Source organism: Onthophagus taurus, chromosome 1, assembly GCF_036711975.1.
Source record: "Onthophagus taurus isolate NC chromosome 1, IU_Otau_3.0, whole genome shotgun sequence".
In the NCBI taxonomy this organism is placed as follows: domain Eukaryota; kingdom Metazoa; phylum Arthropoda; class Insecta; order Coleoptera; family Scarabaeidae; genus Onthophagus; species Onthophagus taurus.
This window is the reverse complement of record NC_091966.1, coordinates 36,024,172-36,038,025: the sequence shown is the minus strand read 5'-3', so window position 1 is coordinate 36,038,025 and position 13,854 is coordinate 36,024,172. Positions and strand designations below refer to the sequence as shown.

The window sequence follows — 13,854 nt, the reverse complement described above, 5'->3', positions numbered from 1 at the left end:
TGTAAGTAAATTTATTATAGACCTATATATAAAATTTTGATGAAATTTATATATTTTTCCAATTAAATATTTAGGTATAGATGGCGCTAAAAACACCGTTTTAAGTTTTTCTTTATATCCTCTTTATATGGTTTATTAATGAATTCAATAAAATTATCATATATACATACAACATTTTATTTTGCAAACATTCTTAAAATAATTTGTTGTAAAATTAAAAATTTAATTCTTCTTGTTAGGTATCTGTAATAACAGCTGTCAATGTCAAGGAAATGTCACCCTTACGTCAACTATATTTAAAGTCTAAAATGCTTTTAAGACATTTCCTATGGTATTCTAGTTCTGAAATTTCACCTTTATCGTTATCGTTTATAAGGTCTGTTTTATCTGAGTCTCGTTTCGATCAGAAACACTATTGATTTCGTTCCATGACGTTGTTGGTGACTGGGTCAGGAAGCTATGAACTTTCGTTATAAAATTAAAAAAAGCTCGCAATAAAATGAGTTTTTGAGGTGCTACACACGTTTATAAGAAACAGGGTAAGGACAACCATCAAGAATTTTTATTAATGAAGGTTTATGTATAAGCACTTTTTGTGAAGTAAAAATTGTTAGCTAATTATGGGGGTGTTCCTAAACGTTTAGATCAATTTCCTTGTGTTTTAGTGCAAAAATGTCCACTGCCGGTACTCCATCAACCGATCCTTGGATCATATTATCTAAAGAAAGAGCTAGATATGAGGAGCACTTTAAAGCCCTTAAACCTAATAATGGGATTGTTACTGGAGAGCAAGCCAAAGGGTTCTTGCTACAATCACAACTGCCACCTTTAGTTTTAGGACAAATATGGTAAGATTTTTATGTATTAGTTTAATCCAAGATAAATTATCACAATAAAATTATTGTTTTATGCATTAGATTTTTAATCAATGATAAATGTTGTTGTTCTTATTATTATAGGGCTTTAGCAGATACAGATGCAGATGGAAAAATGGATATAAACGAATTTTCAATAGCTTGCAAATTAATAAATTTAAAATTACGTGGTTATGAAGTACCGAAAGCACTCCCACCAGGTTTACTCGCCTCATTAAAAACCCAATCTCCTCCAGCTATTCCACCTTTACCTAATTCCCACGTAAATCCACCGCCACGCCCAGAACCACCAAAAGTGGCCCCGGTAATCGCCCAACCGCCAACGGTTATGCCTCAAAGTATTCCACCTTTAATACCAAATCTCCCTACACAAGTACAACCTCTTAACGCCAGCACAATACCAACAGGTATTGTTCCGCCCATGCAAACAGCTCAACCGCCCATAATTCCGCCTATGCAACCTGTGCAACCATTAATTTCGGGAATTCCCCCCATTACAAGTCAACCTTTAGTTGGTGGGATTCCCCCAGTGAATACTGTAACACCTTTGATGGGACAAAATGGTGGAATAGTTCAATCTGGAATCCCTGGGGCTGCTCCAATTATTCCTCCTTTACCCACAAATATACCAATGTCCATTCATACTGGGCCTCCTGGGTCAATAGTTCCACCAATTTCATCAGGTGCTGTTGTACCAGCACCTCATATGTCACCTGTTGGGTCAACTACAGGTAGTGTTGGTGGTGTTAGTGTTCCAAGTAGTACTCCAAGGGCAAGTATAACGAGTTTGGATAAAAACACAGCTCCAGCTGTAGATATAAGTCAAGAATGGTCAGTAAATCAGCATACAAAATTAAAATATACCCAAATCTTTAATACAACGGATCGCACAAGAACCGGTTATTTAACTGGCGTACAAGCCAGAAATGTAATGGTGCAAACTAAATTACCACAGTCAACTTTAGCACAAATTTGGGCTTTATCGGATATGGATGCAGATGGGCGACTTGGATGCGAAGAATTTGTCTTGGCAATGCATTTGTGCGAACAAGCAAGCATAGGGATACCACCACCTTCAGTACTTCCCATGGATTTAATCCCACCGTCTTTTAGAAGAGCTCCAAGAAGCGCTTCAAGAACAGCATCCGTTTCTAGTCAAGGAAGTATTCAACAAGACATTGATTTAGCTTCCTCTCTCTCTCAGAATACATTTGAAGATAAACGCAAAGAGAACTTTGAAAAAGGTCAAGCTGAATTAGAAAGGAGAAGGAAAACACTTTTAGATCAACAACGAAAAGAAGCTGAGGAAAGGGAAAGAAAAGAACGCGAAGAAATCGAAAGGAGAGAGAAAGCTAGACAAGAGGCGGAAAGAAAAAGAATAGAAGAGCTTGAAAAACAGATGCGAGAACAACAAGAAAAAGAAAGACAGATTGAAGAAGAACGAAAAAGACAAGCTGAGCAAAGAGAGGCGGCGAGAAGAGAAATGGAACGGCAAAGACAACTCGAATGGGAAAAACAACGATTACAAGAACTACAATTACAAAGGCAAAGAGAACAAGAGAACGTTCTTAAATTAAAAGCAAAAAACCAAAGTTTATCTATCGAATTAAACGGTTTAAACGATCAAGTCAAAGAATTATCGCAAAAGATTTGCGATACTCGCGTCGGTGTTTCTAATGTAAAAACAACAATCGACGGGATGCGATCTACAAGAGACTTCCAAATGCAAGAAATGTCGCAAATAAAAAATAAATTAAAAGAACAAAACGCAAAACTTCTGGCACTTTCCCAAGAAAAGATTAAATTGGAAGCTAAGAATAAAATGAACGTCCAAATGAACGACTCCCAAACGGAACAAACGAAACAAGCGTTCGAAAATAAAGAAATCAATATCAAAATGTTAAAAGAAAAAGTTGATGATATGCAAAAAGAAATTGATGGGAAAATGGGCGATATTGAGAATAATAATTCGCATTTAACCGATTTAAAAACTCAAATGGCCGAATTATTGAAACAATGCGAAAATTTGTATATCGTCTATGAAGATAAAAAGAATAAAGTTCTTGAGATGAAGACGACCACTAAAAGTGTTGATTATAGTACAGCTTGGGATTCAAGCGCTGGGGGTTGGGGTGATACTCAAAACGAATGGCCAGTTGATAATAATTGGGGTACAGAAAGCGCTGCCCCACAAACTACTGCTGTTAGTGGACATACAACTAGTATGGCTGGTGCTGTTAAATATAGAGCACTTTACGCGTTTGAAGGAAGAAATTCTGACGAGATTTCATTTCAACCTGGTGATATTATAATGGTGCCATTAGAACAAACTGGTGAACCTGGTTGGTTAGCTGGAGAAATAAGAGGTCAAACCGGATGGTTTCCTGAGTCTTATGTGGAACCTGTTGATGGTGTTGGTGTTCGAGGTTCAGTTGTACAAGATGCACCACCATCATCTTACGTTGAGGAATTAGAAACAAAACGATTGGAGTAATTAATTAAAAAAATAACTTTAAATCACATTTTTGATTATTCCATTTTTTTAATTAAAGGGGTATAGTTGAGGTACCAGAAACAATTCCGGAAACACAAGAACCAATTCAAATACCTGAACCAACTCCAACAACAACAACAACACCATCCGTTGCAGAAGATGAAATCGAATATTACATAGCAAATTATCCTTATCAATCGGTAGAACAAGGAGATTTAACTTTTAACGCTGGCGAAATGATAATGGTTGTTAAAAAAGAAGGCGATTGGTGGACGGGTAAAATCGGGGATCGAATTGGTATTTTTCCAAGTAATTACGTACAAAAAGTCGATGTGGTAAGATTCATTTTGTTTAATTTTGTTGTGTATTTTGTTGTATTGTGCTATTTACATTCTACTAACCATTGTGAATAGAATACGAGCACTAATCCACCTGAGCAACCTGCTTTAGAGCAAAACATTGTTGCTGCGCAAGACTTACAACAGGACAGTGCGCAAACAGACAATGAGGTTTGTCAAATTAATGAAAATAAGGAAATTGAAAAACCTGATTTTGCTGCTATGAGTGCTAATACCCAGGTATTGTATAGTTTTATTTTTGGATATAATGCGGAACTTTTTTTTTAAATTTGCTTTTTGCCAAACTAAACTATTTTTCATAAATATTTTTTTAAATTTCTATATAGACATTGAGAGGTAATAAAAAACCGGAAATAGCTTCGGTAATAGCTCCTTATCAAGCTACAAGTACTGAACAATTATCGCTTCAAAGGGGTCAATTGATAATGATACGTAAGAAAACCGATTCAGGTTGGTGGGAAGGGGAACTGCAAGCGAAAGGACGTAAACGACAGGTTGGATGGTTTCCAGCTAGTTATGTAAAAGTCTTAAATAGTAGTGGACGAGCAAGTGGGCGAACCACCCCCGTTTCGACAACTCGAATGCAACAAGAAGTCGTTTTGGGTAAAAAAAAATAATCTTGATTTTAAAATAAATAAAATTTCAACTTTATTTGTATTACAGATAAAGTTGTTGCATTATATCCTTACACCGCTGCAAATCCGGATGAACTCAGCTTTTTGAAGGATGACATCATTAGTGTTACTGCCAGGGAAGAACAATCTTGGTGGAGAGGAGAATTAAACGGCGTTTCCGGTTTGTTTCCAAGTAATTATGTAGCACCACTTCAGCAATGTAAGTAATCCCTAAAATTAATAATTTTTGTTTTCGTGTTTGGAAACTTTTGAAACTGAACTTCCTTCTTAAAAGATAATTTTCTTTTGTAGGAATGTAGGAATGTATACTGCACCCATCCTACCAATAACGAAGCTGCATATTCTCTATAAAAAGTCTAAAAAATTATTAAAAAAAATTACGTAGTATCTCATTAGTCGATAGAGCAATTTTAATGTCAACATAAATGTATCTCTGTAGCTAAGGAGGTGTTATAACAAGATAAAAAAGATTTAAGATGAAGACTTTTGTTTTCAATTTACAACATTTTTTAAACATACTTTTATTTTTATTTCTTAAAAAACAGAAGTAACACATTGATATTCAACTTTTTTATTAAAATTATCTTGTTAGAATACTCTAAAAAAAAGATAATTAAGTGGAAAACGATTGCTTAAGAAAAAAATTGAAATTAAAAAAAAATACGCTGTTAAACGTTGTTCTTGTTCAATTAATCAATTTTATTGTTATCGAAATCTCTATATCCTAATCAGTTGTATTTATATTGTGTAAGTGTAATGTTGTTTTGTTTCTCTTTTTTTCTTTATTTTTAGTTTCAGCTGCGTTTGGTAGGGTGGGTGTATATACATCTTCCAAAAAATGTTCTTGCTTTAATCCTATAACAAATTTCTGTTATCCATGTACCACCACCCTACTAAACTCAAAAGCATACTTTTAATCTCGCCTAGAATTAAAAAGAATTATATATGTAATTGGTCGCGTTTCTACCTACTTTTTTTTTTAGTTAATTTTAAAAATTTTATTTCTACATACTTTGTAGACCTTTATTTCTACTACTTTGTACCCTGAATAAAAATTATTAAATATCCTATTTATCCATTCTTAAGTATTTCAAATAGAATCCTTTTTTTTTTGATCGTGCATCATCGCTACACGTAAGTGTAAAATAAAAAACCATATACAATGAATTCGATTTATTCACTAATGTGATATTAAAAAGAATTAGAAGAAAATGTGTGTTTATTTAATTATTATTTTAGATTATTTTTATACAGGGTAAAAGATTAAGTGGCCTGAATCTTATAAATTGGACGTTATAAATAGGTTTCTTAATTTTGGTTGGATTAAAATTACCATGTCAATTTTATGCCATGAAATCATGACATAAAAAGTTTGGTGGTAACACTTTTTGTAACACATGGTGCCTGATTGTTTCTTTTTCTTCATCTATATTTGTGAATGCAATATGACATTAATAACTACGGTGCATGAATGAAAGATATCTGTAATAAGGCAGTATGTTTTAACATTCTCATGCGAAATCTTTACTCACATCATCATCTCGATCATAACTCTCTAATGAATTCTGCAAACATTAGAAATCTCAATTAAAATGGAAGACCAACCCTAAATATATTGAAAACGCAGAATAGAGCTATCAGAAACCGAATGTACAAAAATCTTATAGGCAACAAGATTAAATGATAAGATCAATAAAACACCAATTGTAGAAGATGTAATATACAATAATATTTTACAATTTTATTCTGCAGGAGAAGCTCAGTCACAAAATAATAAAACACCATGATATACTAGGGAGGTGAAGGAAATAATAGATAAAAAGAAAAAAGCATTTCTAAGAGAACAAAAGGAAATAGTAGATGACATGCAAAGAATACTCATGAATAGAATAGCTGCTGTAAACGATAATATAAGAAATGAGTTTTTGAAATACGGAAAAGTATCGCATAGAACAAATAATAAAATGATTTAACATCATACTCTGAAGAAAAAAGATGCCTTTAGACTGGAAAACTAGCATCACCATCCCTGTATTCAAAAGGGGAAATGAAGCCAATCAACTAATTATTAATGAAGAGCAATAAGGATTTCGTCCAAATACATCTAGTATTGATGCCACATTTGTAAGTCAAAAAAGCAATGTAATTAGGCGCACTAGCCTTTAAGTATATTGTTGACTAACAAAAGGCATTCGAACGAGTGAAACTACACAACGTGATAACAATATTATAAGAGAATAATATACCAAAACAGTTGGTGAATACAATATTACGTAAATCTACGGCAACTAAAAGCAGCATTAGTACTCTACAAGGCGATTTTCTAAGCCACAGAAGACTCTGAACCTTCATCTGTATCGTCCACATCTCGACTGGCGTGGGCTGATCTGCTGATACACAGTTTGTGGACTCCACACTGTGTATAAGACTAATAGAAGAAAATGGAATGAACACATCCAAAGAGACCAGTCGCAAGATAGCAAGAGACCAAAGGCGAGCTGGAAGAAGAAATCGCGGCAGACCATTGCAAAGATGGAAGGAAACTTATTCTCCACCTCTATTGGTATACCATGAACGATGTCTAGAGAAAAACAGATTATATCCTAGATAAAAGAAGAAAAAGATCTCTTTAATGGATATGCAAGTTTCTTTCTTTCTGTTGCTTCTTATTGGTATTCCTTTGTTTCTATATATTCTATATATATTTCTATATATTTCTATATTTATTTGTTTCTATGATTACTTTATGTAAATGCTTAAGTTGCTCCTTAGGATTTTAAACAAAGTCTGTGAAATCATCTTTTGTATAGAAGAAATCAGTTGGGTCTCTCAATGAAGTATGATAGGTTCTAATGTTGTAGCTCCAATCAGCATCTTAGAAAGTAAAGTTTGCTTCACTTATTCAGACTAATCTGTACTAAGTAAACATTCAGGTCTATCTAACAATTTAATATATCATAAACCGGTTCTGCCTTATCAGAAGACGAGGAAAGGGTTTGAGGTTGCGAATGTTAATGCTTGTGTACTAGTTTCTTTTTGCCTGAGCTTCCTTGTTAACTTTTTCGGGATAACATCGAATAACATAAGACTTTATACTCTCTTCATGTCGGCTCTTGTTGTACTAACTTTGTTAGCTCCATACATATCTCTTTCACTATACCAGGATCAACACATCTCATTTTCGACTCATAACTCACTTCCAACCAAAAGTTGGACTATTAATACGAATGTTCTTTTGCCTACAAAAATCATGTGTTGTCCAAAATTATTTAATAAAAATAAAAAAAATGATCTCGTTCGATTTCCACATTTTCATTATTAACTTAATATTTTTATCTTTCTTTCTAACAGCAATAAGCCCTACAGATAAAAAAAGACAAGATTGTATAAACGAATTAATACAAACGGAAGAAGCTTACATAGCAGATATGAAAGTTGTTCATAACGTATTTGAAATACCATTAACAAGAAGTGGGATTATCGACAAAAATGATATCAAGGCGATATTTGTAAATTGGCAAGATATTTTGCAATGTAATAAGAATTTTTTGGAAGATTTGCAACAACGAAGAAGATCGGGAAGTGAAATAATCGGTGATGTTATATGCGCTCATGTATGGAAATACAATTTTATTTATTATGTTCTTTATTATTAAAAAAAGAAAATTTTAGTTACCAAAAATGACTGCGTACATTACTTTTTGTAGTAAACAGTTGGATAGCGCGGCTTTATTACAAAAATTAACTGAAACTTCTTCGCCTTTTCGTGAACTTGTCAAGCAATGTCAAAACGAGGTGGATCCTAAAGGAATGCCATTAAGTTCGTTTTTGATTAAACCGATGCAAAGAATTACTAGATATCCATTACTTATCATAAAAATATTAGAAAATACTCCTGATAATCATGCAGGTAATTATTTAGTTTAAAGTTTTAATTAAAAAGAAATTAATAATGTTTCGTAGATTCAATTTATCTCAGGCAAGCTTTAGAAGCAGCCGAAGATTTTTTAAGGCAAATTAATGAGAATGTACGCGTCAAAGAAAACCATGAAAGACTCGATTGGTTAAAAAATTTCATACAAAGCGATTTGAATATTGATTTTAATAGTTGTACAAATAAATTAGGGCAAAGAAAATTTTTACATTATGGATTATTAACTAAAGTTAGTAACTTTCCTATAAAATAAATAAAATATAAAAATATATTTCTTTTAGGTAAAAAGTGGGAAAGAACTTATTGGATTTCTCCTAAACGATTTCTTATTATTAGCACAACCAAGCAAATCAATTTGCGGACAATTTACTTTTCCTACAAACACAAATATTACATTTAAATTATACAAACAGGTAATCTAATATCTTTCTAAATATTTAGAAAAAATTGTTTCACAATATTTTTTAGCCAATAATGATTCAATTTTTAAAAGCAAGTAAAGGTAGTGCAGAATCTGTGGAACATGGAACCGATTCGAACCGAGTGCTCAAAATACAAAACAAAAAACAAATAATTGCTCTTTTAACACCAAGCGTTAACGAATGCAGCTTATGGATTAAAAGAATCGAAGAAGCTAAAGATGAATATGAACGTGTTGTGGCTTCTATAAAACCTGCATCTTATTCACGTAAGTAATTAAATTAAGTTAAGAATTACATCCTTGTGCATAAAATTGTGGTGTGAAAAAAATTTTTTGTCTTATTGTTGAGTGTTTGTTGTTGTTGTGTGCAGGAAGCCAATCGTGCGGCCGTCTGCTCGTGCTTGTTCAAAAGGGGAAACGTTTTATTCATTTAGGTAAGGTTCTAATGTTAAGTTTTGCATGCAATTTCAGCTGTGGACGTTAGATATTTACTCAACGTGATTATCGCTGAGGGAACTGAAATTTATAGTAGGACGACTCGCAATCGAAATTCATTTTCTTGGCGAAAAGGTGATCAAAAAAAATTTTAAAAATCCATTTACAGCTTAATAATAATTTTTTTAAAATCCTTATTGAATTCATTTTAAATAAAAATTTTAATTTCTTAGGTAAATTATTTACGGAAAACATTTATTGTAAAGTATCTCTTGGAAAGCAAGAACAACAAACTGATATCGCAAAAGATAATTTGAGTAATGGTAATGGACCACAAAATGGTTATCCTCAAATTCCTAATTTAGTGTGGAATTCAAGCATGCAATTTCACGTTGCTAGTATTAAAGATGATGTGCTCAGTCTTTGTGTTTATGAGATGTGTTTATTTAAACCAGACGGTAAATATATATAAATTTTTTTATAAAGGGGTAAACGTCTATATTCATAACGAGTTTTTTCTCTGTGGTTTGATTCTAAAAGGGCTAAAGTAAAAAAATATTATTCCAAGAAAATAACGTCTGTATATCTCCTTCTGCAATAGGTGTAGGGATTTACATTTTCTTTGTGTTGCATCGAGATTTACTTACTTTAATTCATATTACTGAAATGTGATGATTTTCTCTTACATCTGATTTATTTTAAGAAAGTATTGAATTCGAACTTGAATTTTATAAAGAGGTCAACCAGAGTAGAAGGGAATTTAAGCCACAGAAATGATAAAGGATCCAAAATAATATATAACAAAAGTTATGCAATCATCACTGTATTAATTGACTCTGAATAAATGAGTGATTTTGAAAGTTTCTTATAAAAACTTATACATCTTTCCAAGACGTTTACCCCTTATTTATAATTTGATTTGAATATGTAAATTTTAAAAAAGAAAATTTTATTAGTTTTCTTAGGTCGTGCTGATTTAAAATTACAAGAAGTTTACAGAGAATCGCAAAACACCAATGGACCAATAATAAAAAAGCTCATCTTACACCAAGTTGAATCAGGTGAAGTAACGGTTAAATTAGATTTACAGTTGTTCACAAATTACTGATTGAAAAAACTGATAATAATAGTAATAATTCCTGAATTAAAAATGATTCACCAATTCGATTCGGTCCGATACATTTCTTCCATTATGATAATAAAGAGACAAGTATTTACACAATTATCTTAAATAATATTAAATACAACTATAAACGTAAAGAAAGTTTTTCTTAAATTGGATTTTTTCAACCTATTGTGCCAAATAAGAAGATGTAAAAGAAAAAAGAATGCTTGCGATTTAGGTTAGATGCAGTTTTTTAGCATTAAAATCTTAATCTTGTATGGGAACAGGTATTTATGACAAATAATCTTTTTTCTTTGCTTTAAAAGACTTTTAATTTTTAAATTTATTCGTACACGCGATTACATTCCAAAGGAATTTTGATAAAGAATCAATACAAATTATTTTAATTAATTAGAATAAAAATCGTTATAAAAAAATAAATAACGTAAATTAGAAGTAAGTAAAGGAGTTTTTTTAATAAATCTTTGTATTAACTTTATTTGATTTTTAGAAATAGATGCGAACAAATATTTATAGATGAAATAATATTTATAATATAACTTTAATGGAGTTGCAATATTTGCTTCAACTTAATGGCTTTATTTATGATATTTGTTAAAAAAACGAAACATCAATCAAAAATTACATTTTTTTGCAAATATCATAACAAAATCTTATAACACAAAAAACTTATTATACAGAGTGTTGCTATTAAACTACATTTAAAAATGTTTCGAGTGTAGTTTCGTTGCCTCACTCTGCATAAAAAAAATATATATCACAGTTAATCTAATAATAAAATTAATCTTAGTGATACGATATGTTTTAAGTTAGTTTTTATACCTATAACGAAAAATATTCGAATCAAAAAGCAAAAAAACGTAATAACAAGTTTTGTTAAAAAATACAAATTCGATTAAAAATACATTAAAATTGTAAACTGTCTTTTGGACAATCAGGGTTATTGTTATTTTTAAAGTTTACGTAGGGTTACTCGTTGTGGAAATTGAAAATCGTTTCGATTTGAACCAAAAATAATTACTGCCAGTGAACAAAATGATGCTTTCAATTGTTAAATCAAAGCTTTACATTTAAGATGAGTTTAAGGATTGTTTTAATAAATTTGGCACCGAAAAATGCACGTAATTGAATTTGCACTCTCAATATTAGTCGAAAAAAATTCAAATTAAACACTACTTTTTGTTTAATCTTCATTATCTGTCTACTAAATCATTCAAATCAGTTCATAAAGTGTTGTAGCTCTTTTTAGACAACAAGAAAGATTGTGCAAGATCAATCAAGTTAAAATAAATTCTTATTCCGCAGTTTATATAATAATTTTCTTGATTCTGCCAGAACTGTCAAATTCTTATTGAGGGCGTATTGGCAGATTTGTAATAGTAGGCGGTATAGGATGGCCCAATTCTACTACGCAGCGGAAAATTTCGCATGTTTTATGCACTTTGTAAACGTTTCTGGATTTCAGACATAGCTCACTCAAGTGTTGTAGAAACTTCTACTAGCGTGAATTATTTTCCATGTAAATCACGAACACATCTGTTCTGAATATCATTCTTGCTTTTCTTTTAGAACCTACCTTCAATTTCGATGTTATAATGGGAAGTGGAAACAAACACAACTGATTTATTCTTTTTTTGGAACATATGAAGACCTACTTATGTTATTTCTGAATCCGAAAATTGATGATTGATCCTCTTCTTGGATTTGTCTGTTGTTTACAGTGCCGAATATTGATAAACTGTAGTCTAACATCAAAGGAGAAGCCAAAATGTTACTTGTAAAAATGTTGTCATACACGAATCTTTAACCACACGTTCACCTTGATTTTGTTCTCTTTCTCCAGAAGGTGCTATACTGGTACAAATTTGTCACCATAGGGATAAAGTTGCTCATTAACAGTGATGTTGGCTCCAATTATGCAGGACTATTCTTGACGGTTTCTTCAACATCAGAAAAATGTGGCTGTTGCTTTGTCAGTTTGCTTACATTGTCCAAAAACGTTCAAGACACCTTCAATTACAGCACGATACGACGGATGCGAGTCAGTTTTCCAGAGATGGTTTCTAAATCACTTTCATCAGCAGAATCATATTCTGGTAACTAATTCCTCTGCATCTGAATCTTCTATATGCACATTGTTGAAATAAAAGCAAAATGTGCGTAAAAAAATTTATAATGTGTGCATAATATACAGTATTTTCAAAAAGTAACGGATAAATTCGTTAAAGCCATTAAGATTCACATTTGGTGTAGATTTTAATTTTCTTCCGCTATTTTTAAACGTTATGATGCTATCAATGTTTTTTTAATACAATATGCCATTTTTTATTGCGGAATTCGAAAGAGTTTACTGAATTATGTATTAATTCTTGATTCAGTATCTTGTGAGGTCTCTTCACAAAGAGTATTCTATACTATAATAGTCTTTCTCGTTCGGGTCTTTGCGTATCTGGCTTATGGAAGTTGAATACAATTTCTTTAGTAATGTTAGAGCATTTGAAGGGTTCTGTATTATGTCTAAATGTGGATATCCCCGGTGTTATGCAACAGCAACTCTACTGTGCAGTATATAGTAGTTTATTACCGGAATTAGTTACCTTTCAACAATATCTAACATTCTACATTCAGTATGTATCCTTTTACGGGAAGTATGTAGTATCAAATCCTGTGCAACCGGTATATACCCTTCCATTAACAAAGTTTAGTTCTGTTACCAACATCTTGCTTTCTGTCAATAGTATCTATGCTTTTACAAGCAGTATTCAGTCTTCTGAAAGCAGTATCTAGTTTTTGCAAGCAGTATTAAGTGTTTTCCAATAATATCTACTTTCTGCAAGCAGCACCCAGACTTCCAACAGCAGTATCTAGTTTTTGCAAGCAGTATCTAATTTCTGAAAGCAGTATTTAGTTTTTGCAAACAATTTCTGCAAGCAGTATACAGGTTGCTTTTTAAACAAGCAGAGAGCAACCAAAAACCGGATAATTAAATAAAACCAAAAATAAATAGTTTATTTGGTCACTTTGGCTTCTTAATTAATCTTATTTTTTATCTTTATTAATAACAATTATATTTAAAAACTTTTTTATACGTTTATTTACGAAAATCGAGAGTGCAAATTACTTAAATTTATTCAAAGAAATTTGATAGATTTAAAATTTATCGTGTAAGATTAAGGTGTTAAATTTATTTGTTTATATTAATTGAAATTAAAACTGTTGTTGGCAGCTTTTCGGCCATTATTTTTTATTGATAAAACTCACTGAGAAGCACTATTTTTCTCTATACATATAATCAACAATTTACAACGTATTTATACACTTATGTACCGCCGCTATTACGGACAGCTTTTTGTATAACCAATTTTTGAATACTTGTACACACTTTAGGCTTGAATATTTCCAAGATAATTATTGTTTAAGACTGAAATACGATTCGTTATGCTGAATTTATTAATTAATAAACAAAACACCAGTAAATTAAACTAAAAAAAGCAATTAAAACGATTATTAAAAAAAGTACTTGTATTGAGTAACTAACATCGTTAATAAATTATATTAATTGAAAATAAAACATG

At 31.5% G+C, this 13,854-nt stretch overlaps 1 protein-coding gene across 3 annotated transcripts; it reads left to right on the top strand.

Annotated features, from left to right (window-relative positions):
- The first annotated feature begins 305 nt into the window (after positions 1 to 305).
- Positions 306 to 13,850, top strand: LOC111421141 (dynamin associated protein 160). Of its 3 annotated transcripts, none has more exons than XM_071200978.1 (15): positions 309 to 539; positions 666 to 848; positions 960 to 3,365; positions 3,428 to 3,704; positions 3,783 to 3,947; positions 4,055 to 4,331; positions 4,392 to 4,562; positions 7,715 to 7,977; positions 8,036 to 8,273; positions 8,327 to 8,526; positions 8,579 to 8,710; positions 8,766 to 8,985; positions 9,190 to 9,288; positions 9,387 to 9,611; positions 10,110 to 13,850. In XM_071200978.1, exons 2-15 carry the CDS (start codon positions 673 to 675, stop codon positions 10,259 to 10,261), a joined length of 5,001 nt encoding a protein of 1,666 aa, XP_071057079.1. In that variant the 5' UTR covers positions 309 to 539; positions 666 to 672; the 3' UTR covers positions 10,262 to 13,850. The 3 variants fall into 3 exon arrangements, with proteins under 3 accessions (XP_071057084.1, XP_071057079.1, XP_022910047.2); XM_023054279.2 differs by lacking the exon at positions 9,190 to 9,288 and adding an exon at positions 9,090 to 9,152 and having other exon boundaries at positions 311 to 539; XM_071200983.1 differs by lacking the exon at positions 3,783 to 3,947 and having other exon boundaries at positions 306 to 539.
- The last annotated feature ends 4 nt before the right edge of the window (positions 13,851 to 13,854 follow it).